Raw genomic sequence first — 26,095 nt, forward strand, 5'->3', positions numbered from 1 at the left:
CAAAAAACAGCAATGGTGTTCGAAGATCTAGCACTCAGAGGGCCAACAGCCAAGAACCCCCCACCAATATTCAGTCAAAGCTCAGACCTGTGTGTCTTCATGTGTTTCCTACAGTTGGGCGACGACTTGAAAGTCTTCTGACAGTAAGGGCACATGTAAGGTCGGAGGTCGCTGTGGGTAGTCATGTGGCGCCGCAGACTACCGCTGGTTGTGAACGTTGTGTCACACATTAGACACTTGTAAGCCTTTAGGCCCGAGTGGGTCCGGATGTGAGCTTTGAGGACTCCTGAGGAGGCGAAACCACGACTACATTGAATGCATTTATATGGCCTCTCTCCTGTATGTGATCTGAAACACAAGGACAGACGAAATACAGGATTTTAAAAGACAAACCATAGTTTTCTCTGTGAGTCACTGCCTGACAAATGTCAGGGGATGCTTCATCCCTCCTAACTATTCACTTCTCTCTCTCTCTATTCTCAGCCCATCTCACATAAATTCAATTCCACTTCCCTTGGTGCTTTCAGCCTATCCTCCCCCAATTCATCCCCTCTATCAACATCTCTCCATTTCTCTCTGCCTCACTGATTCCCCTCTCTTCATTGGGGGATTCGAGTCAGCTAGAAGCAAACTCGCTGAGCTGAATAATGTTTTCAATGGGCCGGGTGTTTGAAATGATTATCTAACATTACATTACGACAGAATGACGTATTAAGAGCAAAACCAATTACCTGACATGCTGTTTTAGATGGCTTGATTTCTTGTAGGCTTTACTGCAAAACTGGCACTTGTATGGCCTTTCGCTGCCCACCACATCCAGGAACTGTGGGAAACCAAGGCGAGGGTTCTGTGATGTAACCAGGCCTGTTCAAAATGACACATAGATGGAAAGCAAGGTCTTTCACGTGAAAGCAAATGTAATCCGCACACACATTAACATCTAGTAAACCATGAACTAATGCATTTGGCACACCTGTGGGAGCAGCTGTGGCTAACCAGGACAAGAGGTCATCTGCAGTTAATTACACTAAAACAGTTTAGATCAATTCTTGAAAACAACATATCTAAGGTAAAGATGTACTTCCCTCTGATGGAGTGCCCTAGTTCTGACAGGACTGACGTGTTTGTACGTTTACTCATAACCCTGATCATGCAGAAATACTCTCTCACTAGGTCAGACATCCTGTTGCTGCAACGTCGCATTTTCTGGGAAAATTATCTGCTGCTTGACAACTTATTTTCTATTAAACCGTATGAAACAACAAGATATGCCTTATCTGTCTCCTTTACCACATCTGCCATAACAGCCAGTACTCATACCATAGTCAGTGATCAGGATAGGTTCCTGTAGGGGGATGTCAGGCAAGGGTAAGATGCTTTTGGAGGCTTTAGCTTTGTTGGCTTTCCGTGGAAATTTGTTCTTCTTCTGCTGCAAGCCTTTGAAGTGAGAAGCAATGTGCGTTTTCCTGTGGCCGGAGGTACGAAAGATCTTGTCGCAGTGAGGACATGGGAAAGGACGTGCACCTGTATAGCACAGGAGGGAGAAGAATCACTTTAGAAGGGCTTCTAACATCGACACTAAAGCACTCTCAAAGATCAGAGGACTCAAAAAGTTTATTTAAATACTGATCAAAATGTATTATCTTTAGAGAAATGAGAACTGATTTTAATAAAAATGTTAAAAGTAAATATTAGAGAAAGTATTTCAGCTAGTGGCAACTAATATGTTTCACAGGGAAACCAAGTTACAGAACAAGGAAAAGTCACAAATATATGTGAATGGAAGCAGATTGGATGAAAAATTTTAAAAAAGCCGCCGCTTTGAACACAAACTTAACTGTTCCTTCAACAAGAGCACCGGCAGCTTCAGTGGAAACAAAACAATTGATCTGATCTACTATTGTTCAATAGTAAACATTTACAGAACTAGTGTAATATAATTATAGCATTTGATTAAAGAGGCCATATCATGGAAAATCCACTTTTTGGAGCTTTTTACCATGTGATATTTTTATTTTGTCATGGAAAAAGCTGTGTTTTTGGCTGCTTTTGTGCATTTTCCTGTTCCAGCAGCAAATTTGGAGTTTTACTTTGAAAATCCTGTAAAGCCTCAATGGAAACTAATCTCGTCATCAGGCCCTGCTCCTCTCCTGGAAGCTAGTCTCTGATCTGAAACCCGCCTCCCCTGGCCAGTACAGGATATGTTAGGTGATTATTGTTTGGTAACACACTTGGTAGTCCAGTGGTTAGAGTGCCTGACTTGTATGTAGTTTTGCTCGCATTCGCATCCCAGTTGCAGCAGTAACTATACTTGCCAGTATTATATTTTCAATCCTTTATTGGCAAACTGTTTAAAAAGTAAGGACCATTCTGTTTTTTACTTTCTTTGTTTATTTGGCCAGTGTGAGTCAGTGTGAGGTGAGCAGAGTATCAACTAAAATTCTGCTTGGAAATGACCAAATTCAAAGATCTTTAGGGACACATGCTGGTGACGGCTCTGAGTCATCCAGGTCATGGTGATCAAAAAGGGTTTAAATGAAGGGAACTTGACTTCTTTGGTTTCTTGAAGACATTTCGCTTTTCATCCGAAGAGCTTTGTGAATTCTGACGGACCTCTCCACTCCCTGATGAGTCATTAGCCTCTATTGTGTTGATTTAGATGCAGGAAGGTGTGACCTAGACTGAAACTGCTTAGGAATCATCATCACCATCAACCTTTATTTATAAAGCACATTTAAACTGTGACAACGCCAACCAAAGTGATGCACAAGACAATAATCACAAATAGATAAAACAAATAAAAACTATTACAAAACAAGAAAAAAAATCAGGAAAGCACAAAGGTTAAACATTTTTAGCCAGGAAGGCCAGGGAATAGAAATATGTCTTCAAACGTACTTTAAAAGTAGGAAGGGAGGGGGCAAGTCGGACCGTCAGGGGGACTTGGTTCCAAAGTTTGGGCGCACAAACTGAAAAAGCCCGTTCGCCACGGGCCATATAGCGGGCAGGAGGGACGAGCAGAAGGTGCTGTCAGAGGACCTTAGGGTTCGCGCCGGAAGATAGGGACTCAAAAGATGTGCCAAATAAGAGGGGGCCATTTCATGAATAGTTTGTAAACCAACAGGAGAATTTTGAACTTAATCCGAAACCGAACTGGAAGCCAGTGTAAATTTGCAAAAACAGGGGTGATATGCTGCCGTCAGTCTATGCCCGTAAGAAACCTTGCGGCAGCATTCTGTACCAATTGGAGGCGTACCACTGAAGAGGAGGGAATACCATATAAAAGAGAGTTGGCATAGTCCAGACGTGACGTTGCAAAAGCATGAACAACTGACTGAAGATCTTTTTTGTTCAGGACAGATTTTAGTTTGGCCAGCCGGCGAAGATGAAAAAAACACGACCTGACTACCTGATTTATCTGTGCATCCATTTTAAAAAAAAGCATCCAGAGTGACCCCCAAATTTGTAATTGTCAGCTTCACCAAAACTGACAATGAAGGGGGCAGAGATGGCTCCACAACCGAGGGGGAGCAGGGGGCAAAGAAAACAGCCTCCAGTTTGGAGCTGTTAAGATGGAGAAAATTAGCCGAGAGCCAGGACCTGACTTCACTCAGTCAGTCAGTCAGTGGTTGCACAAGGTCAGCAGATTTTCGGGCCATATAAAGTTGACAATCATCAGTGTAGAGATGAAAATTTACCTGGAATTTTATAAAAATTGCTGCCAAAGGTAAAATATATAGATTAAAAAGAAGCAGACCTAAAACGGACCCCTGGGAATGAGATTCAAAGCTGTTCAAGCTGCCTTTTGTATGACCTTCTTCACCACTCTCTCTTTATTCTGCTCTCCCCACCAGTTCCACCTTCCTCAGGATCCACTGACTTCCCTCTTTCCTCTTCACTCTCTCTCTTAACATTTTTTCTTTTAAATCGCAATTGCTTATTTTGCTCATTTTAAATATATTTTTAAACATTTTCTAAATGCTTTTTTAACCACGATAAGGTGACGGTTCAAGGAGGAGCAATAATAATAATAAATATTATTATTATTATTGTTATAATTATAATTATAATTATAATAATAATTATTATTATTATTATTATTATTATCATAATCTGCACCTGGGTTTAGAATGAGAGTCTTCCAGAGCTACAAACATAATGATGTTCTACAAGTTTTGTAAACCTCGTCCTGAGGTATGCATGTTGAGACTTAGAGGCAGTTCTGGTGCTCACCTGTGTGTAGCCGCATGTGTACCTTCATGCTGCCAGAAGTGGAGAAGCACTTCAGACAGCACTGACACTCAAAGGCCTTGATGCCGGTGTGCGTTTTCATATGTGCTGTGAGGGTGCTCTTCACAGCAAAAGCTCGGAAACACTGTTTGCACTTGAAAGGCTTCTCGTGGGTGTGGATGCGGATGTGGCGGACCAGGTCACTTGGTTTTTTGAACTCCTTAGAGCAGTATGGGCAGCCATGCCAGCGAATCCCGTCCTCCTCCCTGATCGAGCCTAAACAGGTGAGAAATGTTTCTTCGAGTAAATGTTTTATTTGATAACTAAATATAATCTAAACATCCCCAAATCCTGTTCATACCTGGCATCTGTATAGGTTTCTTAAAAATGCTTCTCTTCTTCTCCCTCAGCGATTTGTCTAGGACTGGGTCTTTCTTGCACTGTTTAGCGGCGCCCTCTGTGTTTTGGTTCTGAGACTCTTGGGACGCTGTGTCGCTCTGAGGTTGGACGACACTCAGTCCGCTGTTCTCCAAAGCTTGCTGCAAAAACAAACCATTACAGAGTAAACAAACAACAAGTAATTGCAACTGTCAAAGGCTAGGAGAATACTGTCAATCAACGAATGGTTTAGAAGGAGGGAAAACATTTAGCTCCAACAATAAAGCCTTAATTCAAATTCAAAGCTCAGTCATAATCACATCCGATTGCCTTGGTGGTTCTATTTAACTGTGCTTTCAAGTCCCACGGATGTCGCTTCCTGGAGGAAATTGTGCGGTCTTATCTTTCCACTGGCTGGCTGATGTTTCCACTACAGTGAAGAAACCTGCATTTCATCTGATTTCCGATATTCAGGAACATTTTCATGTCCTTTTTATTTTTAATTCATGTTTCTTCATTTAAATCATTTCCAAAACTTTGCACTGGAAGCTGAACAGAAATCACAAAGGTATCAATTTGTTGGTCAAAATAATATTTAAAACAACTTTTTGTTCCTTCATTAAAAACAACCGTTTCAAGAAATGTTTTCTTTTTAAAAACCTTGAATTGTTAAGTGTCCCTCACTCACCTGCAAGATGTCCTGGTTGATGGCCGTTTCCATGGCAATAGCTGGCTCTGGTGGGTGAGGCTGGGCCACCTCCCCACTGACTTGTTCTGACAGCTCTAGAAGCTGCTGGATCACATCCGTCACCCCCTCACCTCCTTCGGAGCCCCCCGCGGTCTGACCGGCCGTCTCTGTCTCCTACAGTCGGAGAGACGGGGTAATAAAGTGAGAAAAGAGCAACAAAAAAGATGAGAGGTGTGACAAAAGGACTGGGGGAGGCCAGAATTTTATGGCTGACTAACTTTTATTAGGGAGCCTCTGGAGCATAAAATGAGCTAAGGATTGGGTTTTAGTGAACAGAATGCCAATGCCTGAACCTGTTCGACTCACCGACACTCTGAGACTCAAATAACAGAATAGATAGACGCGTCACAGCCAAATGCTGATTTCATTTGTGTGGATATGTGGTAGACAGAGAAACGTGTCAATGATTTAATAACGGACTAATTTAAACAGGTTAAACACATGGTGGTCGACTGGTTTGAAGACTGTAGATGTTGGCGTAGAGAGCTCTAGCATACTCTGCTGCTTTTCTGCTGAGGCTATAGCTATAAATATGCAGCTGCATACAGTTAAATAAAACACACCCTCTGCTAGTTGAGATCAGCTGTGACTGATGTATTCATCGGTCTCATCCACACCCATCTTTACCCAACAGCTCTGGACAAACACACGTGCTGTAACACGCCTTACAAATCCAATTAAGCTAACTTTGACTGTGACAAACAATCAGATTAGTACTCTAGTGTATTTTTGTCAGCTACCTAAAATCACACCCAGTTATGAAAGTCTTCTATCTGTCACGAGGAATAGAAAATGTGGAAAATGACACCACAAGCCAACCTGATGCATAAAAGAGCTCCAATATCATCAGCCCAGCATGATGTCATTAGCACTCTAACATCTCCTTCCTCTAAATTACAGTCCCAGCTAGGAACTCTTGTGTGACTTATTACTTCCTTTCAAAAGTCTCAGCACAAAAGGAACACTTGATTATTCTCAAAGCATGAAAATGTATGAAAAGAGGTGGTTTTTTGCTCATGTTTAGTACAAAGTGATCTCTTACTGAAGTGCCCAAAGGCACCTCTATCACGGAGATGTGCATCTTGCTGATGTGGGCATTCAGACTCCCCAGCTTCTTAAACACACAGCTGCAGTCCAGGCACGGGAACAGAGGAACCCCTTTGGTCTGGAAGAGAACACAAACACGCAGAATATTACCACCAGCTGCACAGGGATATGTTCCCCTCATCTACTCTATGTTCTACATTTCAGAAGCAAATATATGATTACATTAGCTCCATGTCAGTAGTTAACCCCACAGGGAAACGTGAACGGTAAATGGTAAACACTTACAGAAGAAAGAGGAAACATTCCTCAGTAATGATTCCCTTCAACACCCGACATTGATGCCTGATATGATTGTAAGTGGAGGGTTTGGAGGAAATCCACAGAGCAGACCACTTAAAATATGTTTCACTGCTTTCCACAAGGGGCTGATGTGTAAAATTATTAAAACCCTATCTGTGTCTGTGCACTTATGTCAGAAGCTGGAAAGGTTTTTTCAAGTGCTGTGTTTCAGTCAGAAGGACGCATCTGGAGCAGGTTGGAGTGTGGAGACTCAGTAAGGTGTCATCGTTGCCGTGATGGCTGGTTAGTGGGAACCAATATAGCAGGGTGACGAAGGGGTGTGGTTGTTGGGAAGTAAGAGAAAAGGAGTTAAAGAGCTGAATACAAACAGGGAGCGAGGAGCGAGCAATGACTGGTAGGGAAGAGGAATGACGTTGGGTTTATGGAAGACAGACGGGAATTACAGAAAGTTCTGGAGCTGCTGGTGAAAGACATCAAAAAGGTGAAAGTGAGACGAGTTCTGAACCTAAGAGATACCTGAAAAATAAAAGACTTTTTAAAGAGTTTAAGACACCTAAACTTCCTGTGGAAAAATGTTAGACTGCTCTTTGAAACGCCAATACGAGTTCTGAATGAGGATGTTCGATATTAGCGGCTGATGTTGGCATTAAAAATAGATATTGGAAATTATATTTACTCATTTAATGACATGACCTTTACATGCCAAGCACACATAAATTCCCCTCTCACTCATATTGTCCAAATATGACAGATCTGGGGTTCAGTTTCTGGGATATTTAGTTTGTTTGACATAAACGGCCTAACTTTTGTTGTCACAGTGCACAGATGATGTTTCATTTAAGTATGCACAATAGAAAATATGTAATGGTATTTACCTAATTAATTTAATTTAACCCTTATTATGTTAGAAAGCTGTTTACACCTGTGGTGTTAGCGGGTCCATTTGGACCCATGATTTAAAAATGCTTGAAAATACTTAAAATCATCAGTTTTCTTCAAATGTTATGTTTCAGCTAATTGCTGGCTTAGTATGTATTCATATAAATGGAACCAGTGTGTGAATAGTTTTTTAGTTGGCTCCACAGACACAGTAACTTAAAATATACCACTCGTTTTTGATTGCAAAAACTGTTTAAATTCACTAAATGTATTTCTTTTTCTTATAGAATGAGTAATAATAAACTAGAAATGGGTTATAAACTAATATTAGAGTACACCTACCCAAAAAAAAATTAGAATTTTTTTTTTTTTTTTTTTTTTTTACTATTTAAAATTATTAACAAAAGTGACATCTTTGGTGTTTCGGGTCAAAACGGACCCGCATAGATAAATGGTAGGCTAAAGACAACAAGTCATTTTTTCCCCATAAACCCAACTTTTATTTAACCAAACCAATTAACCAAACAACTTAACCATAAAATGAACAGTGATAAACAACACTGTGTGTGTGGTTGTGTGCACGTGTATGCACCTGCATTGACCATAAACTGAACATTGAAAATAATATGGTGTTAGCGCAGGTATGTTGTTCTGAATTAACCATAATCTAAACAATGGAAACAACCCATAATTTGAACTGTGTGTGTGTGTGCGTGCGTGCGTGCGTGCGTGCGTGAGTGAGTGAGTGAGTGAGTGAGTGAGTGAGTGAGTGAGGGAGATAGAGAGAGAGAGAGAGAGAGAGAGAGAGAGAGAGAGAGAGAGAGAGAGAGAGAGAGATGTGGGCCATAACTGATCCTCAGAGCAACTCATAGCTTTTAACCCTCTGGAGGCAGGCGTTGCAGAAATGCAATGTTAAAACCTACCTACCTGGTTACTCCACATACTTATTTCATGAGCATTTTTTAACTCAGAAGTACTCATGAAGGACTTAGTTGCTCGTCCTTTAATCAAAACTTATTTTGAGTCTGAGAGGGTTAAGTGAGGCATGCAACAGCCAGTTTTCTCATTTTGGACCCGTAACACCACAGCTGTAACTCATTTTTTTAGACCTTTAGAATTTACTAAAATTGTGAAAATTGATTTTGCTACATTTAAATAGGTGTCTGATGATTAGATGAAGCCTCATTCCAGGACAAAAAAGGAAAGTGTACTTTTTACACAGTTAAACTTGAAAACGGGTCAATGTTGACCCTAATACAACAGAAGGGTTAAACCTTTTTTAAAGTGCGTGGGGGGTCCTGCATATATTGGTATTGTTTTATAGTGAAATCATAAATTAAAGGTAAGACTATCAGATGTTGGTATTAATCCAACAGCAAACATCCCTGGTTCTGACCTGACTGGAACCTCCCATTAAAAAATGTCTGAACTCAAAAATGTCATGGTGTTTTACAGCAACAATGATTCATAAACGTCTTCGCTTCCACGTGGTTATTACAGAATACTGATTATTTACGGCAGAACATAATGGAAGTCACTTGGTATTTCTGTGAGAGTACAATGGTGTTCTGCTGAGCTGTGGTGGCCTCATGGAGGGGGACATCGCCTAGCACTCTGCTGCTAACCACTTAAACATTCTCCCCCTCCTAATAATAACATTTTACTTTCTTTGACATTAAATGTGCTACAACTAGTTTACCTGTTTATAGATCCACTAGGATAAATACAATAAAGTTTATCGCTCACCAAATAGAATATTTACTAAGAAATCACAATGTAACCATAGAAACATTACTTGATATATATGTTGTGTGTGTGGATGCGTGTGCGCGTGGGTGGGTGGGTTGGTGTTGGTGTGTGTGTGTGTCTGCTCTGTCTTCTCGATGCCCAGTGAGTCGTGGTTGATGGCTGCTTATACTGAGCTAGAATCCTCTGGAGCTTTCTTCCTGTTAAAAGGGAGTTTTCCTGTCCACTGTCGCTAAATGCTTGCTTAGTATGAGGATTGCTGTAAAGTCACTGACACCAGTCAATTTGCTGGGTTCCTTATATAGCAAACTTTTTACTGATTGTCTTACAGTTTTTTTTTTCGATGGCTAAAACTCAAAAAGCAAAAATGAGGCACAATTTTCACAACCTCTACTTCTGTTCCCAATTGCTTGACTCAATTTATCACTACTTAAGATTTCTTTATCATATTAGAACTCTGATTTTCCTCCTTTACACTCTGATGTCAATTTCACATTACCTTGCTGTCAAAACACAACACACAATTTTCAGGTTTACACACACTTTCCACATAAATTCTCAAAGCTTCAATCAACAACACACAAATATTCAAATCTCTAAACTTTCGGGTCTGGCAAGCAATTTGCAATCAGGGACTGCAACATAAAAGTAAGTTTCCACAAGGCTACCCAGGTGTATGAGTGGTTTCAGGACCACCCACGGTTTTCCATTTTATACCTTTCCACCGCAGTAAAAATAAAATGTTTTGTCTCAAAATTTGTGTGTGTTTGTGTGTCTGTGTGTGTGTGTGTGGGGGGGGTAACTGTAAAAATAAAATGTTTAGTCTCAAAATTTGTGTGATGTCTAACGTTTGTCTCAGAGAAAAGTGGGCACTGTCTGAATGAATGAATTCATTGTGTTCCCTTTCGACAACTGTGTTTTCAGTTTTGCTCTTCAGTGTTCTTTCCATGCTTGGTAGTGTTCACGCAAAGGCTACCTGTGTTTAAGCAATGAATGGTATGTGTGTGTCATGTGAAAATGTGGCTGTGTTTACCAAATGAAAACACGTGTTCCATTTTGGGAACACGTTACGATATGTGGTGGCAGGGTTTTGTTGCAAAGGGAAGCCACGGTTTAGGAAATTGTGTGTTATGTTTGGGGTTTTGTGTGTGCAGTTTTGAAAGAAACGTACAGTTTTGAAAAACGCATTTTAGCAATCGACAAAGACTGTAATGAACTGACCAGTATTAGAATGTTTACTATGTGAAGTGCCTTGAGATGACTCTTGTCGTGATTTGGCGCTATATAAATAAATTTGACATTATATAACAGATCGCGTGTTAAATTAGTTTTTGAGGTGGCGACACCTGATTGTTACTGTGGCCGTGCTCAGGAGGCAGATTACCGACCGCAAAAACAGCGGAGTGCTCATTGCTTGGCAGCCGCATCAGTGATTGGTGCGTCACCGCAGGACAAGGTGATGCGCCCCGCTCCACAGCAGCGAAACGCATCAGGCGCAAATAAAAGACAGAAAACATTTAAGGAAATGAGCCGACATGAACGATCGCGTGTTAAATTAGTTTTTGAGGTGGCGACACCTGATTTGATAATGTTACTGTGGCCGTGCTCAGGACGCAGATGTCTGGAGCGCGTCAACAATCAGAGCTTTGCGTGCGCAAGCTGGTTAAGGTTAGGATGGGGTGAGGGGAAGGTTAAATTGCAAGAGGGTAAACGTCACAATTTGGTTAAATGTCCGTTTTACGGCGGGTGTCCATACCGACGCTCTGGCACAGCGCGTTGCCCCCCCCCCCCGGACACGCAGGAGCTTGTCACCTGCTGACAGCAGGCTGCTGTCTTTTCCTAGGGCTGCATCTTGCCGGTCATTATCACGTGACATGGACTAGTCGATGACAGGCATAAAAAGTCACTATAGTGAAGTCAACTAGTTCATACAACCCCTATTGCTCCCCAGTGTTCTGCAGCATAATCAGCACGTTCTCTTTGAACTTGATATCAAATTTTCGCCTCCTCTCCGTCTCCGCACCTGCCAAATCGCGGTCTATCACTGGCAAATCAAAAGTGAGACGGATGACACAACCCCCCCCCCCCCCCCCCCCGCCCCCACCCCCCACCCCCACCCCCGGTACTTGCTTGTTAGCACATTACACCCGGCCATTATTCGCCTCCGCCGACTCCGACACTGGCCAAAATATGATACCCGGCCGTTAATTGAATACAGGAAAATATTAGAGGATTTACGGTATTGCAGACTGTCTTAATGGCCAGCTCCAAAAGCAGTGAAAAACTTCCAGGTGGGAGTCTCGCTGCTTTTGAATTTGGCCTGTAGGACAGATTTATTTCCAGGCAAACAGGATAAACATATCCCTGACTGTTATAGTTAATGTGTTGTTGATCTAATTTATCTATAGCCATAACACTGTTGACAACTCTGTTCTTCCTTCACAACCCAATGTTCCACTCACTCTGCAGCTTTCTGTGCCCCTTTTATTATTTTAAGTTTTTTTAAATGTACCGACACTTTGTGTCCTGTTATTTTATAAAATGTGATGAAAAAAAAATAAATGTTTTTGCTCAATTACTGGAATTTCTTTGGTTAAGACAAAAAAGGAAGGAAGAATCATTTATGCCAAGTTATTTCTACAACAGGCCCATTTTAAGTCCATCAGTTTCTTAGCAGCCAATAGAAATGTGTTCTTTACTAACTTTACTTGGTTTAAAAATCTTACTAAAATAAACCTGAGAGGCTTGCAAAACCCAATCATACTTGTTATGTAAATATTAGCTTTGTGGATATTTGTAGATATTTTTACAGATAGATATTTGTGTGCAAAAAAAACCATAAACTTAAATAATTTGTCATTCTTTATTAAAAACAACAAAATACAGGTATGCAGAAAGTGTGGGAAAATGATAATGTGAAAGTATTGCTCTTTAAATGTAATACTATTTATCTTTAAAAAGAAAAACTCTAAAAATGTCCTGTACAGCAACATGACAGACGAATGGCAGTCTGTCTGTCAGAATGTGCTGAACAGATTTGCTCTATCAAGAGGAGCCTGTTGTGTACGAGGTTCCCTTTGAATAAAAATTTATGTGATTGTAATATTGCTTTGGGTTATGTATCGCCACATTAGCATGTAAATGCTGAACCAATCTGGAATAAAGAGGGTTGATAGAGGACAAACGAGTAAAGGACAGAGGAAAATAAAAACAACTAGGAAACCAACATAAAAAACAGCAACCAGCTGCTGCACCTGTAAAGAAACATTTCTAAGAATCATCAAGAATATGTGGGATGAACAACTATAAACATATAAACAATGAACAACAAACATCAACACATATATAAACCATGAACAACAAACATCAACAAGCATGTGTTTGTGCGTGTGCAGGAATGTGAAGTGCCACAAGCACCAGGAAACCAGCAGCCACCACAGAGCACAGAACCAACTCAGACCACCTCCCAGATAGCCGAGCACCTTGCTACAGATAACTCAGCAAGACCACATCCAAAACCGGGCTGACACGGGTCATGGGCCACAGGACACAGTAATCACACAGCAACTCTACCTGAAACATTAAAATTAGAATCAAATACAACTGTTGTTCAATATGACATAACTGTCATGATTATGAGACAGACTAAACAGACTTTTAGCCAGACTGAAAAAATGTTGCCATTTAGCCAAAGGTGGACAGTTGAGAGCTTTCGGTTGAACGTCCTGAGTGAGAGTGGCCAGAATCAAGTAGCAGTAGAGAAAAGTGGAGATTTCCAGCTGAGAGAGTTTGGAAAACAGGAGACTGAAGGACCTGAGTGAAGTTGGTCGGTCCCCCACCTTCTTCAAATCCAACAAAATTGGAGTCAAACATTTGTGCTATGTTTGTGCTGGTTTGTGCTGCTAAAAGTTTGTGTTTGTGCTGATTTTGCTTTAAAGATATTAGTGAAAGGTTCAAGGTCAAAAGGTCAACCAGCCCGAGACTCGAGTGAGGCTACTGAGGCCTTTCCACGGAGCTAGCTCTGTGGTCACGTGGGTTTGAGGCGGCGGTCACGTGGGTCTGATGCTCATTAATTATACAGAATTTTAGGAATTTAATACACTTAAACAGAGGAGTGACAAAAAAAATTCACCCCCCTCAGAGCTGTTATGAGTGTAAACTAGATCAATTAAACCAAAAACATGTTTTGGAACCAGGCTGTAAACATGTTTATTTCTGCTGTGAAATTGGTATTTTTAACTTCTGACACCAGCCCCCAGCGGATGAGGATGGAACTGCAATTTATTTCACTTCTGCATTGGCTTCAATTTCAGACCCGCATTGAGGGGGCTTGAATTGAACGCGTCAGATTTCAGCCATTATTCATGGCCTGATGCAATCTAACATTAAAGTGAATTATTTTGAGTTAACTAATAAAATACATTTTAAAACTCAATTAAAAGTGTCTCGTTAAAAAAAAAACTTCCAAACAGCTGGTGTGTTTTAACATGATTTCTAGTGTGAGACATTAGAAATACCGAACACATGTGAACATTTTCTTTTGAAATCTGACTTCTTTTCAGTTGATCGGTTTGAATTAAGCAGCAGGAATGGCATCAGAAGAAGAGTTAAACTGGTAGGTGTTAAAGAAAGGTCTACAGCTGATTGCTCTTTCTTACACAAACACACTTGGGGAAGAAACCCTGCCTTCAGACGTTTAAGCTAATAAATGAATGAAGTTGATTTTATCAATAAAAAGACTTGATAGACCCACATGTCTAGATTAAATGCTGAAACTGCATCATCACAGGGCTACTGATCCAAAGACATTGTGCACTTGAACCAAATTAAACAGGTTGAACATCACATCTGTACAGCGAAAACCTTCAGAGAACTTAACCTCCTGCCATCACATATGTAGACATTAAGGGTGCATGGGACCATCACTGATCTGTGATCTGCACTTTCTGTTTATCTTAGACCTTTTATTTTGACTCAATAAACAATGTTTTAATTTTTTACCAAATTAATCTAGAACATTTTAATTTATTCAATAACTTGTTGTTTTTTATGATTATTAAAAGATCATGTTTGCTTTCTATGCTTCTGAGGTCCTGCAAAATTCAAACCAGCTGGGTAAAATAAATAACACCTCAGGTCTCCAGAGGTTTTAAAGGAACCTGCTGTGTTTCTGCTGAGGAAGCGGCACCTGATGCAGCCGGTCAGATGGATGTTTTCGTCTCCGTGAGATCTGAGCACACTGCAGTAATGTTAAACCTCTTCTCTGTTTTAACCCTTTAGATTCATAACTGGTTTGGGTAAAATGTGGAAATTAGCAAACAATAGGTGTTTATCTTTAAGTAAATATGCCTCTGCTGAAAAGAAACTTGAGAAACTGCTTTAAACACTTGAACAAGAACTTATTTTCTCTCATGTGTGAAACAACATAAGAACACAGAGGCAAATAACACCTGAATCCAATTGATCTATTAAGCTGGCTGAATCATGGGCAAACTTGTGGAAATTAGACATGTGATTCAAATGGTCCTGCTGCATTGTCCTTCAGGAATAATTCACTCACGTGGTTCCAACCAGCGCTGTGACAAAGACACACTGGGGCTGACTCACGTGCTCGAAAATAAAAATAACTAAGCTAGAGCTGGAGCATCTGGTTTTGTTTTAATACAGAGATCACTCTGATCATTACATAAATAATAATAATAAATACATAAATAATAATCTCGACTTTACCTGATGGCTTATGACAGTGATTTGAACCCACAGCCCCATTTAGGTAAAAAAATAAATAAATAAATAAATAAAAATATCAGCTATTAAACAAAAACGAGTAAGGCAGGCTTCGTCTTCCTGACGGGTGTAAGCTTGCTGGTGGAACAATAAAGCAGATACACACCGTTTCATTTGGACTGGTGCTCGGCGATCAGACCATGTAGTAGCTTTTATATTCTGTTACCATTTAGTGCCATTCACCATTGCTGCAGACCTACTATACCCTCCCGTGAAGACCATGGAGGTGCTCTACAATAGGCTGACCCAGTTCAGGCTGTGGGCGCCACAACAGCACCAATAACAACCCACACATTAACAGGCTTGGTTAGTTAATGCCAGAGATGAAGATCCTCAGTAGAAATTCTCTCCGGGGCAGGCATCGATCTGAGCAGACAAGGGATCGTTAGAGAGCTACGTTGATGTTAAATTAGCTGGGACAAATCAGGAGAACTCTTAAATATGGCTGCCATGTGTTTTTAACTCAGGGGGAGAGAGGCGAAGCCACTAATTTGACCCATTTCCTGTTTTCAGTCAGATAATATGACACATTGTCATGGTGAAACGAAGGTAATACGCTGTTGGTCTGAAGGTGTGTGTGTGTGTGTGTGTGTGTGTGTGTGTGTGTGTGTGTGTGTGTGTGTGTGTGTGTGTGTTTGTGTGTGTTTGTGTGTGTGTGTGTGTGTGTGTGTGTGTGTGTGTAGCTCCTGACAAACAGTCAGGATGTGAATTACCATTTTCCAGCTGCTTGTCTCTGCTCAGCAGCCAAGTTACAGTTTGTTGCCCTCCTGCTCTGGCCTCAAATAAAAGCCAAAAAAGGTTTTTGCACAATAATATGATGTCACAGTGCAGCTGGCCTTTGACTAACATCAGAAATTTACCGTGAACAACCTGACCTCTGACTGGCAGCTCCTAATCACTTCATCTTCATCTTGTATTTGTTAGAAATAGTAAAGAAACACTAAATTGCTTTAAAGACGTAAAGCTCTTGCTTTCAAACTGGTTTCGGTGGTTCTTGAGCCATAAACTTGAGAAACTTTACATTGGGCAGCCTTCTGTTCACCAAAAACTGCATGCAACAATTTTGTGGTTCATTCTTTAGGACAACAGCTGTTTAATGTTCCAGTAGCTAATACAAAAGGCTAGCATTTAGCTGCCTCCACCTATAAAGGACAGGTTATTCAGAGTTATCTCTGTAGTTATGCTGCTATAGGCTTAGACTGCTGGAGGACATACTGACCACTTTACACACTCTACTACTTCTTCTACCACTTCTCTCTAACTGCATTATTTCCTGCTATTTCAGCTGGTAACTTTATATTCTCTCTAAAGCCATTTTTAAAAAAACAATGCTGTCAATTTGCTGCAACGCCATGGCGGCATCAAGGAGCCTTAGGTTGTTTATAAGTTGTCAGGCCGTGGTGGTAATGTGGCGCAATTGTGCCCATTTTACAAAAGATTAGGCATTGTCGGCATAAAGGAGATATGTGGTGGTCCCTGCACTGCCGTGGACTTCCATTTATCTTGGACATAACTTGTTTTTTTTATTGCGATCGAAGCCGAGCTCATTACGTTTTTTTAACAAGCCGCTCCTAACGGTGTCTGTTCCCCACAGTCCCTGTGCAGTCTCTGGTGATCTGACCTCCAGCTTTAATGGAGAGACGGTCCCGGAGCCTATGCAATTTTCCAGTTTGACATCTCAGCTGATTTTGATCAGAAAGCAAAACTTACGGACCGTTTTTACTTTCATTATCAATATAGTTGCAGGCCGGAGCTCGGCATTAACTCCCAACGTGATTATGTCACCTCCCTCTGTTGCGCCAAGGCAAAACAGCCGTTTATAAGACAGAAAATTACTGCAAGATTACTACCAAGCAAGGCGGAACGAATGCCGCAAAATTTGCGTATCACCATGGTATGTTTATAAGACACACCTTTGCGGAAATACTACGCTGATTAGCCGGTACGGTAGGTCTTGTAAAAAGGGCTAAAGTGCATTTCTCCCCAGAAGAAGCTACAATGATGTTCTGCTGAGCTGTGGTGGCCACAAGGAGGGGGCCATCGGCTTGAACACATCTGCTAACCACTTAAGCTGGGCGAAAACTGTGCGACTTTTTCACTCATAGCACTCCGCTTCAGCTCAAACTGTACGACTTCCTCGCAGGGCAGATCTCACGAGTCATGCGCTCACACTGCACGACCCAGTTCTCGGATGCGACCTGACTGCTCACACTGTACATCTGGTAGCGACACGTCGGCCCTAAAAATATGCTAAAAATAGCAGTTTTTGCACAACACATCAGACTTTTTTGTCTTGTTTTGCCTGTTGTCCTTCGGGAGTGCTGCAGGAGTACACACAGGGATTTATGGGGGTTGGATGAGGAAAACGAAATAAAGAAAGTAAATTTGTGTTTTGTGATCAGTTTAGTTTGACATGAACACGACAAACACGCTTTCTTGACAATCTTTGTGAGTAAAAAAATGTGTAGAAACAAAAACGAACAACGTGTGTTATTAGGGAAATAGCGGGCGAGCGGTGTTCATGCATGATTGCGCATGCGCCGTGAGCGGTTCTGATACTTTTTGGGTCGCAGCCGCTCGCTGCGCCGCTTCAACAGTGCGATACCCTCACGAGGGACGAGCAAAATATCAAACACGCCAGAAGTTTGTGCGAGATCACGATTGCTGATCGGTAGCTGGTCACGTGGTGTTAATCGCCTCTCGTAACCCCCTGTACACTACACGACGCTCGGTGCAAAACTCGCCCCAATCTTGTGGATCCTCGCACGAGTGGAAAATCGGCTCAAAAAAGTGAAAAAGTCGCACAGTGTACGCCCGGCTTTGTACATTCTCCCTCTCCTGATACTAACATTTTACTTTCTTTGACATTGAATGTGCTACTACTAGTTTACCCATTTAATTATAGATTCACTAAGAAAAAGATAATAAAGTTTATATATTACTAAATAGAATATTTACTTAGAAATCCCAATGTAGCCATAGAATTACTACTTGGCATATATGTTGTTTGTGTGTGCGTGCATGTGTGTGTGTGCATGCGTGCGTGTGTGTGTGTGTGTGTGTGCGTGTATGTGTGTGTGCTCTATCTTCTCGATCCCCAGTGAGTCGTGGCGGATGGCTGTTTATACTGAGCCAGGATCCTCTGGAGGTTTCTTCCTGTTAAAAGGGAGTTTTCCTCTCCACTGTCGCTAAATGCTTGCTTAGTATGAGGATTGCTGTAAAGACACTGGACCCTAGTCAGTGACTCGATGTAATCTACTGGATTCCTTATATAGGAAACTTTTTACTTATTGGCTCAATGAACTTCCCTTTATTGGAATGTTTACTTTGTGACGTGCCTTGAGCCTTTCAGTTCACCGATTGTTAATTAAAAGCAAAGGAAGAAGATCAATGTGTTTTTTTTTTGTTGGCACCATGGCAGAGCCTGGAAGTGAAAGAAAAAGAGTAATGTCTTTGAAGGTGAAGCAAAGAGCTAAAAACAGAGTTGACATCAGCAGAACCTACACTAGTTTGATGGAGCTGAAAAAGGCTATGATGGTGACCTGGCTTTGTTGCTACTGGACTTCTAATTAAGGGTGGATCTTTTTAATTCATGGCTTATTTAGCATTAGTTTACTCATGTTAGCGTTAGCTCGTTGTTAGAGTTTGGGTTGTTTCTGATTACTGGACAACCCACTCTACCTCCTGAGCTGCTACTGCTGCCACCAACAGCGGCAAAGCTCTGAGGAAGGCTACAGTGATAGTCGAAATGTCAGCAAAACAAGGTAGAAATAACACTATTGCTTAAAGTGTTAAAAAAAGAACCGTAATGTAGTTGGATGAAACACGCAGAAAGAACGTACAAAAGACATTTTCTTTAAATTGTTTTACAGCTGAAAAAGTAAGAAGCTTCCACCAAACTCAGCCTGTGGATCAAAGGCACAACTTTTTGCTCTAGAGCTAAAACTAATAGCTAACGAGAATATTTGTTTGTTGCTAACTCTCCATCCTAGCACCAAAGCACGAAGCTCGTTCTCTGCCTCAACTGTTAACGCTGCCACAAAGTGTGTCTGAATCTGAAGGCTTTTGAAAAAAGAACTGATCCACTGTGAAATTCAGGAGATCCAAGCAGCAACCCACTTTGGTCTTAACTTGATTCAGACTAGCCATTAGCATATCATTCTTGAAGGGTGAGAACTCCATTTTTCTCCTAATTGAAACCATTCAGGATGTAACAGGTAAGATGGTGACTATTTAAAAGATCTGCATAGAAACAGACTACAAGGTGGCCTAAAATCCCTTTTAGGGGACTATTTGGGCCAATAACTGTGAATCATGTGCAGCTAGTGTGTAACTGCACGCAAAAGAACTGAAACTAAAACACAGAGAACAGTGATTGTGTGCTGTACCATTGTTACCTCAGAGTGAACCCTTTGAACATGAGAGTGCAGGTTCCCTTTCTGGGAGAAGGATGCAGGGCAGAACATGCAGAGGTGAGGTTTCTCTCCTGTGTGTTTCACCATGTGAGTCTGCAGCACCACCTTCTGGTTGAAGGCCTTGTTGCAGTGTGTGCACTTATAGGGTCTTTCACCTGAAGGGAAGAGAAAAGGTCAGTTTAAGCAGCAGCCGAGAATTTAATTCGTGTATATGGTGTAATGAGCTCAAAGTTGTACTTAAATAAATACATTTGCAAAAATGTAGTAAATGTTGCCATTTTTGATAGAAAATTCAACTACAAGAAAATTCTTCAGTGAGATTTTAAAAAGGCTTTGCTATACATGTGTTACAGCCAGACCAGCTCATTGGTGTGATGCAGCCTTCTGTCACCATAAAGACTTTCCTAAAGCTAGAACAGATGGGCTTCAGCTCTGTGAACACCAGAAACAGACGGCTTGTGTTTGTTTGTTTGTTTGTTTTATGTGTGTGGGTGTTTATCGTCACTGGAAGCAACTCCTGACCTCCGGAGCTTATAGGCTGATTAAGATTCAAAGCACAGCATCCTCCACCATTAGTCATGCAGCCAGCAAGCCAACAGAACCAATTAACACGTGGATGATGTGCAATCAACATGTGGATGAAAGCTACTGGCAACGCCGCCCTCAACCCAAACAGCTGAACAATCTCAGAGCAACACAGCATCAAGAGTTTCAAAAGGCCCATCATCACTCCACACATGACAGAGGAGCCATGTGTCGTGGTACACCGTGCGGTTATGGAGAAGGTGTTTTTTAATCGGGGAGGATTAGGAGTGAGCCCATATCAGACAGATGGGAGACTCGAGCTGTTGACGCCTAATATTGCCTAGATTTCTATTAATGAGACAGAAAATGTGTTCAAACTGTTGGAACTGCTGTTTGAGTCAACATCACTCAGAGGACACCTGCTCGGCTCCTACAGCCAGGTGTCAGCATCTAAACAACACAACTAACCCAGAGCACAGGTACGTCTCACTCCAACAGGCTTGGTCGGTCGGATCTGTCCATCAGGGAGAAAAAGGCTGCTGCTGTCAGCTCACCACAAACCCAGTGCATGCTAGGCAAAGAAGCTTTCCTATCAGACCTTTCTGTGTCACAATCACAGGCCAAATCTTTCTGTGACATCATAAAATGCTGGAAATTACAATAATATGTACTGTTGTAGTTAAAAAGTGTGTATTTTTATTATAAATGTCTAAAAAAAGTCACAAATAGATTTTCTGTCTACAGTCGATCTGTAGCCGTCACCATGTTTGCTGAAGTCAATTAGACACTTAAGTGCGGCTGACTAATTTTTACACATTAAAACCCAGAGTTCAAGGCAAAACCAATTACATAACCCACTGTGTCCATGGCAACAATGACATTCTTGTCTCTTCAGTTATTAATGATCGGTCAGGACGGTAACAGTTAAACACAGTGTTTATCACTGTTACATGGAGGATAACTAAACAAGAGCAGTTTAATAAATGCATTAAGGCACCGTGACGGGGGCGGGGTAGACAAATTACCAACATTTCCTGCACCAATTCACTTGTTTTCTCTTTAGCTTTAGCCATCAGTTCCGTTGTCGCTAAGCTACAAACCCAGCACCCCAATGCATTTGTGGCTATATCTGGTGATTTTAATCATGCCTCGCTCTCTGCTACACTTCCAACATTTCAACTGTTTGTCAGCTGCTCCACCAGAGAAAACAAGACATTGGATTTGCGTTATGCAAATGTAAAGAATGCATACATGTCCAAAACAAGACGTCCTCTGGGACAATCAGATCACAATCTTGTTCTTCTCTGCTCAGAATACAAACCACTTGTTCAGAGGCAACCTGTGACAAGAAGAACTGTGAGAAAATGGTCACAGGACGCTGAAGAAGCCCTGCAGGGTTGTTTTGAGACCACAGATTGGATGACTCTCTGCCAAGGATATGAAGAGGACATCAATGCCATGACTGGATGTGTCACTGACTATATAAACTTCTGTGTGGACAACAGCATACCCACCAGAACAGTGAGATGCTTCGCTAATAACAAACCCTGGATCACCAGTGAACTGAAGAATCTGCTAAATGAGAAAAAAAGAGCCTTCATGGAGGGAGACAGGGAATTATTGAGGAGTATACTGAAGCAACTGAAGATCAAGATCCGAGACAGCAAGGAGGCATAAAGGAAGAAGCTGGAGAACAAACTACAGAGGAACAATATCAGAGATGTCTGGTCAGGGATGAAGAAGATCACAGGCTTCAAGCAGAGAAAGGATTGCACAGATGGCAGCCTGGACACAGCCAATGAACTGATCAAGTTCTTCAATAGGTTCAGTTCAGGAACAATCCCAGCATCCTCCTTGCCTGTCCCCAGCCAATCAGACATCCCATCCTCCTCTGATCCAACATTTTCCTGTCACACGCCAGCTCTTTTTTCCTCTAAAGCAGTCATGGACTCTTCTGGTTCTATAAATCTGTCTTTAACCAAGTCAGGAGATGCTGCTGCCCCATTTACCTCCCCCTCCCACCTATCTGTCTCTAGAAGTCAGGTGAAGAGGCAGCTGGAGAGACTGAACAGGAACAAGGCTGCAGGTCCAGATGGTGTCAGTCCCAGAGTACTGAAGGCCTGTGCAGAGCAGCTCTGTGGGATTCTGCAGCACCCCTTCAACCTCAGCCTGGCCCAGGAGAAGGTTCCAGTCCTGTGGAAGACATCCTGCCTTGTTCCAGTTCCAAAGAAAACTCGCCCATCAGTCAATGACGGCTACAGACCAGTTGCCTTGACATCCCACATCATGAAGGTCCTGGAGAGACTCCTGTTGGTCCACCTGAATAAGCAAACTAGAACATATCAGGACCCGCTGCAGTTTGCTTATCGCCATGGAGTTGGAGTTGAAGATGCCATCATCCAGCTGCTTCAACCAATCCACTGTCATCTGGACAAAGCAGGCAGCACTATCAGGGTCATGTTCTTTGATTTCTCCAGTACATTTAACACAATCCAGCCTGATGTACTTTGCCAGAAACTCCAGAAGACACAGGTGGGGGCCTCAACTATCGCCTGGATTAAAGACTACCTGACAAACAGACCACAGTTTGTGAGGCTGGAGAACTGCACATCAAACCAGGCGATCAGTAACATTGGAGCACCACAGGGGACTGTACTCTCACCATTTCTTTTCACCCTGTACACCTCAGACTTCCAGTACAAATCAGAGACCTGTCATCTACAGAAATACTCAGATGACTCTGCAGTTGTCGGGTGTATCAGAGATGGACAGGAAGCTGAGTACAGAGAGCTGGTGGAGCGCTTTGTGGCACGGTGTGGAAACAATCATCTGACCTTGAATGTGAACAAAACAAAGGAGATGATTTTGGACTTCAGAAGAAACAGGGTGGAGTCAAACACTGTTTCCATCATGGGAGAAGAAGTGGAGGTGGTTGAGGAATACAAACACCTTGGAGTTCACCTGGACAACAGACTGGACTGGAGAAAGAACAGCTAAGCCGTTTACAAGAAGGGACACAGCAGACTGCACTTCTTGAGGATGCTTAGGTCCTTCAATGTCTGTAGCAAGATGCTGCAGATCTTCTACAAGTCTGTTGTTGAGAGTGTAATCTCTTCAGCCATCGTCTGTTGGGGTAGTAGCATCAGAAGCAGGGACCTGAAAAGGCTCAACAGCCTAATAAAAAAGGCTGGTTCTGTTCTGGGGACGACTGTGGAACCACCGGAGAAGATAATGCAAGGAAGGATTCTCCAGAGAATCAAGAAAATTATGGACAACCCTGAGCATTCTCTTCACAAGACTGTCCGACAACGGAAGAGTGTCTTCAGTCAGAGGCTTCTTCAGTTTTGCTGCAACACTGACCGCTACTGGAGATCCTTCCTGCCAACAGCCATTGTAATATACAATAACTCTTTATTATTATTATTCTGAGCTACTACAGCAATCAATTTCCCTCTGGGATTAATAAAGTATTTTTGAATTGAATTGAATTTTACTAGAAGCACACTGGAGGTTTCCTGCTCACCTGTGTGTATCCGTATGTGTCTGATGAGTTGGCTGGGCTTTTTGAAAGCTTTCCCACAATGATGGCAGCCGTTGGTGAACCCGCTGCGGTCAATGTTTTTCTTGTAGTTTCTGGAACTGGCCGACAGCGTCCTAAGAAGGGAACAAGCACAGACGATGCTCACTGGTTTCTTTAAAAACGCATTTGCAGGAAAAAAGCAAAACAAAACAAGAAAACAGGCCTCTAGATTACTAAAGAGAAGGTTCTTCAGTAATATGTCAACGAGACTTCTTTTTTATTTTACACAACTAACATTTTTGACAAAAATGTTATAAACATTAGTGACAGGACAAGTTAGAGCCACAACAACTGATTAAAGTTAAATCTTCAGCACCAATGATAACAGAACAGCTCACAATTGTTGCAGCACATCAAAAACGCTCCTTCGGTTTTGACTTCACATGCACTTATCAGGTTACTCTGTGTGTGTGTGTGTGTGTGTGTGTGTGTGTGTGTGTGTGTGTGTGTGTGTGTGTGTGTGTGTGTGTGTGTGTGTGTGTGTGTGTGTGTGTGTGTGTGTGTGTGTGTGTGTGTGTGTGTGTGTGTGTGTGTGTGTGTGTGTGTGTGTGTGTGTGTGTGTGTGTGTGTGTGTGTGTCAGAAGTTGCAGCTGACCTCATCCTGATGTGACTCTTGGTGTGCTCCTTGTATTCGGTGAACATCTTGAACTCCTTGCTGCAGCTTTTGCAGGTGTACGCCACCCTGACGCCCGACAGCTCCTTCTGGTGCTCGTCCAAGTGCAGCGAGAGCTGGCTTTGAAGAACAAACTCATCTCCACACACTGAGCAGATAAGGTTCTGTAGGAAACGAAACCAAGGAAAAATAAAACTCGGAGACAAAAAAAAGGTTATAAGCGATGAACGAGTGTGACAGCTTCCTGCGAGGCTTACCTCCTCCTTTTTGTGAAGCATGATGTGGGATTTGAGGCCTGCGATGCGGGAAAACCTTTTATTGCAAACAGGACAGGTGAAGTCGCACATGGTGTGTGTTGATTTGTGCAGGGTGAGGTTGAACTCCACATTAAAAGTCTGCGAGCACTGGTCACAGCGATAAGGCTACAATGAGGAGAAAAGGTAAATTGTAGCGTGAACGACACACACACACACGTGGTGAGAAGCCTCTAAAACTCACACTGAATCAAATATTATCAGTAATTCTCATGAGGCAGAAATGCTTCCAGAATTCATTTCCACTTCTGTGAGAGGAGCCGAGTTGAGTCAATTTCAGAAAGCTTTGTGAATCTGGAGAAGGCTGAGAGCAAAGTGGACTCTGGTGACTGGCGGACCCCGAGGCTAGCTCTCTACAGCTTGGAGGCAATTCACATAAAAGCCCTTGAAATTGAAATGGTCCAAAAGTACAGGTTCAGTGAAGGGAGGTGGGACCAATCACTGCATTTCTGCATGAAAAAATAGAAACCCTGATAGTAAAGAGAGCTTTTCTCCTCAATCATTCTAATTATAACACTTATCTCTTAACTTCTGTGATGAAACAGGTGTGATGTTTGAGAATGAGAGGGAAAAAGAAAAAAAAATAATTCAAGCAGAAAAGAAAAATATGGCCCTGCTGAGGCTGCTAATAGGTGATAAAAAGCATAAATACTTAGAACAGACCAATAAACCGATTAGCCAATTAAACACAGAAACCTGCGATAGATCCGCATCAGCTCATTGCTTCATAAGAGTAAATATCTGCACTAGAGTCTTCAGAGAAGCCATTACTGTCTGCTCATCACCACAGAGGCACACAGAACTTCAACTTTTTATTTAGGTTTTGTTATTTCATAGAAATAATAATGGAACAGGCGTACTTTGGCAAGAAAGACAATAATAAATAAATACATTTATGGCTATAAGGTTTAGTTTACAATGAACTAAGCTAAACTAATAGAATCTAAACTTGGAAGCTCAGCAGCTACGGTGAGGAAGGCACCACATTCCTAACTTCCAACCAGGATTTTAAGAAGAGAGCAGTGTTCCTCCCTGAGACCAGGGAAACTGAACTTGCAGAAAAGAGTCAGACTTCCTCTCCACAATTGAGTCACCTGTTCAGCAGCTCACCAGGCTCTGCAGAAGACTGTTAATCACCTGCTGATTGAAATCAGGTGTGTTGGAGCAGAGAAAACAGTAAAACATGCTGGATGCCGGCCCTCAGGGCAGGGAGTTGGGGATCGCTGCCCTAGCTTTTGGAACAAACTTCACCTCTAGATTAAGCAGTCTTTATCTTTTTTTGTTGTTTTATGGTTATTATCTTTCTGTTTTTTAATGATTTGAATCTTTTTATTGTAACGTTATTGCGTCGTTTGTTTTATCTGCCTCTTCACCACGTACAGCACCTAGGGCCTTCTTGGCTGGTGGCTGGAAGGCACTTTATAAAAAAAAGATTGACTCATTGACTGATTGCACAGTTTACACGTCCTCAGTTTAGAGCATCTAAAACCTATGAAAGAATATGCGACCCAAAAGTGACAATGTGTCTGTTGA

General features: G+C 41.9%; 1 protein-coding gene across 3 annotated transcripts in view; it reads right to left on the reverse strand.

Annotated features, from left to right (window-relative positions):
• Positions 1 to 26,095, reverse strand: part of LOC107378938 (zinc finger protein 236) — a 109,431-nt gene that overhangs the window by 77,813 nt on the left and 5,523 nt on the right. For 2 of the 3 annotated variants that reach the window (XM_054740632.2, XM_054740633.2), the window contains exons 3-13: positions 24,506 to 24,670; positions 24,231 to 24,412; positions 23,579 to 23,709; positions 19,513 to 19,685; positions 6,399 to 6,521; positions 5,297 to 5,470; positions 4,592 to 4,769; positions 4,234 to 4,506; positions 1,321 to 1,524; positions 732 to 864; positions 88 to 348 (exon numbers count right to left, since the gene is read on the reverse strand). In XM_054740632.2, the coding sequence (XP_054596607.2) occupies positions 88 to 348; positions 732 to 864; positions 1,321 to 1,524; positions 4,234 to 4,506; positions 4,592 to 4,769; positions 5,297 to 5,470; positions 6,399 to 6,521; positions 19,513 to 19,685; positions 23,579 to 23,709; positions 24,231 to 24,412; positions 24,506 to 24,670 (1,997 nt within the window). The remainder of the gene's footprint in view (positions 1 to 87; positions 349 to 731; positions 865 to 1,320; positions 1,525 to 4,233; positions 4,507 to 4,591; positions 4,770 to 5,296; positions 5,471 to 6,398; positions 6,522 to 19,512; positions 19,686 to 23,578; positions 23,710 to 24,230; positions 24,413 to 24,505; positions 24,671 to 26,095) is intronic. The other variant, XM_070550928.1, reaches the window with a different exon arrangement.

The sequence above is a fragment of the Nothobranchius furzeri genome, chromosome 5 (assembly GCF_043380555.1).
Source record: "Nothobranchius furzeri strain GRZ-AD chromosome 5, NfurGRZ-RIMD1, whole genome shotgun sequence".
NCBI classification, from domain to species: domain Eukaryota; kingdom Metazoa; phylum Chordata; class Actinopteri; order Cyprinodontiformes; family Nothobranchiidae; genus Nothobranchius; species Nothobranchius furzeri.